The sequence below is a fragment of the Lipotes vexillifer genome, unplaced genomic scaffold (assembly GCF_000442215.2).
Source record: "Lipotes vexillifer unplaced genomic scaffold, Lipotes_vexillifer_v1.1 scaffold1466, whole genome shotgun sequence".
Classification (NCBI taxonomy): Eukaryota; Metazoa; Chordata; class Mammalia; order Artiodactyla; family Lipotidae; genus Lipotes; species Lipotes vexillifer.
The window spans coordinates 370,363-372,869 of NW_006796989.1; the positions used below are offsets into that span (position 1 = coordinate 370,363).

General features: G+C 53.8%; 1 protein-coding gene across 1 annotated transcript in view; it reads right to left on the reverse strand.

Annotated features, from left to right (window-relative positions):
* Window positions 1–1,506: 1,506 nt before the first annotated feature.
* The window catches only part of CFAP221 (cilia and flagella associated protein 221), an 84,808-nt gene continuing 83,807 nt past the window's right edge, over window positions 1,507–2,507 (reverse strand). The window contains exon 23 of the mRNA XM_007469137.1: window positions 1,507–1,612. Within this exon, the coding sequence (XP_007469199.1) occupies window positions 1,507–1,612 (106 nt within the window). The remainder of the gene's footprint in view (window positions 1,613–2,507) is intronic.

Sequence of the window (2,507 nt, forward strand, 5' to 3'; positions counted from 1 at the left end):
ACACTACCAAACGTAAGGTAGATAGCTAGTGAGAAGCAGCCTCATAGCACAGGGAGATCAGCTCGGTGCTTTGTGACCGCCTGGCGGGGTGGGATAGGGAGGGTGGGAGGGAGGGAGACGCAAGCGGGAAGAGATATGGGAACATAAAAAAAAAAAAAGAAAAAAAAATTATTTCAAAATGAAAAAGAATTTTTAAATTACTGCTGCCTCGGTCCTGCCCTGTGAGTTAAGGGGAGCTCAGATTTCTGAACTCTTGTTTAATGCAGGTACACTTTTCGCATTTCCTAATGTAATCCTCACAGCCCCATGGGAGGCGAGCCCTGGAGCCGGTAGTATGGGGAAAGTGGAAGCTCACAGACACTAAGGAAGCCGTGTGGTTGATGAGAACAGGACCAGGATTCACCTGGGACCAGATGGCTGCCCAGGCCAGTTCCCCCACCGCCCTGCAGGGAGACCCTGGCGCCAGGGCAGAGGAAGCTAGAGGCGGGACCCAGAGAAGCAGGGGCTTGCAGCCCCCCGTGAGGAATCTGGACTTTATCCTGGAGGCCAGTGGGTCTCAGTCTGGGCTGCACATCAGATCCTCCGGAGAGCTCTAAAGATGATTACTGCCTGGGTCCTACCCCAGGAAGTCTGACTCAGCTGTTTCTTGGTTTTGTTTTGTCTTGTTTTTTATATTGGAGTTGATTAACAGTGCTGTGTCAGTTTCAGGAGTACAGCAAAGTGATTTAGTTATACATATACATGTATCTAATCTTTTTCAGATTCTTTTCCCATTTAGGTTATTACACAATATTGAACAGAGTTCCCCGTGCTGTAGAGAAGGTCCTTGTCGGTTATCCATTTTAAGAATAGCAGTGATTCAGCTGTTGTTTTTGAAGCTCTCCAAGTGATTCTGACGTGCAGCCAGCCTATGTATAAGAACTGGAGTCATGCTGCCACACACGGTCAAAAGGCCTGCTTGCCACTGACCCTTCGCAGGGACTCCTGGGCCCGAGGCGACGCCCTCCCGCCCCAGCTGCTCCGGAGAACCCTCGCAGAGGCCTCACCCTCTTCTCCCAAGCCAGTCTGCGGGCTCCGGTCGCCCCCCACCTGGGTCTGCCCCCGTCACAGCCGCTGGGGAGCCAGTGTCGCCCTCACCAGTGCTGCTGTTTCCGGGAGCGGCCGCCAAAGCCAGGTTCTGGTGCTGGGGGGCCGTGGGAGCTGGCGGTCGGGGCAGGGGGAGCAGCCCCTCCCCCGCCCCCCAGAGGGCGCTCGGCCTCTCGCACTCCGGAAGCCTTTGCACCCACGCTAAAGCTTGCAGCCAGGAGCTCCAAACATTGCCATCATACTGATGACATTTTATCGTTACAGAGAAAAATAATTTAAAAATATATACATCATCCACATTTCAATTTTTTTTCCTCTGGAAACTTTAATTCCCCAAATGGCTGGAACGTAAACAGACCAAGAGGACCACGGTGACCTGCAGAAAGCAAGTGAGCGGAACTGACCTCCCGGTGACTGTTGTTATTCTAGAGTCAACAAGTTGAGAGCTTTGCCCTGTAGGGTCTTCATCTCCTCAGACACCTTTTCTCCTGCCTTCTCCAGTGGCTGTGCTTGGTCTCTCGCCTCTCTAAGTATATACATCAAACACAGACCCGGCAAGGCGCATCGGGGCCCTCATGAAACACCACCAACCTGCTGCCGGGCCCAGCGTTGCGAGAGATGCCTTGCGAAGGTCGGAGGGCTGTTTATCCGCATACACAGTTGAAACTCTGCTTAGTGATCACTTAGTTACCAGTGGAAACACCCAACTGGTAAGTGGCTCAAGCCTGGTTTCCAGTATGAGCTGCACCAGTTATCTTAGCAGGGCCACGTGACCTAAGCTCTCAGCCGCCGTTTCCAGACGCACACCTGGTGTGCATCCCGTCCCCCAGGATTGTTGCAAAGGGGAAACGAGAAATTACTCGTACACATCCCGGCTTCTGAAGGCTCAGCTGGCGGGAGCTGGTTCTTCATGTTCATGAGTCGAGTGGACGCACGGTATCTCTGACTCTGGCCATAGTTCCAGAAGGTGGGAATCAAGAGGGAGGGCTCGGGCTTCCCTGGTGGCGCAGTGGTTGAGAGTCCGCCTGCCGATGCAGGGGACACGGGTTCGTGCCCTGGTCCGGGAGGATCCCACGTGCCGCGGAGCGGCTGGGCCCGTGAGCCATGGCCGCTGAGCCTGCGCGTCCGGAGCCTGTGCTCCGCAACGGGAGAGGCCACAACAGTGAGAGGCCCGCGTACAGCAAAAAAAAAAAAAAAAAAGAGGGAGGGCTCTGCACCTGGGTGGAGCAGTGGCTGATGTGGAGGCCAGATGTCGCCGGTGTGGTGAGGGGTAGAACTCTCCAAATATCTGGGAGGACGTGACGAGTGTATTTGGTTGGAAGCACAGATGTCTAAGGACTGTGAGCTCAGCTATATGATCTGACCAGATAGAAGAATTCAATACAGAATTAAGTGCTTCTCCCCTATATTCACAGCAGCAG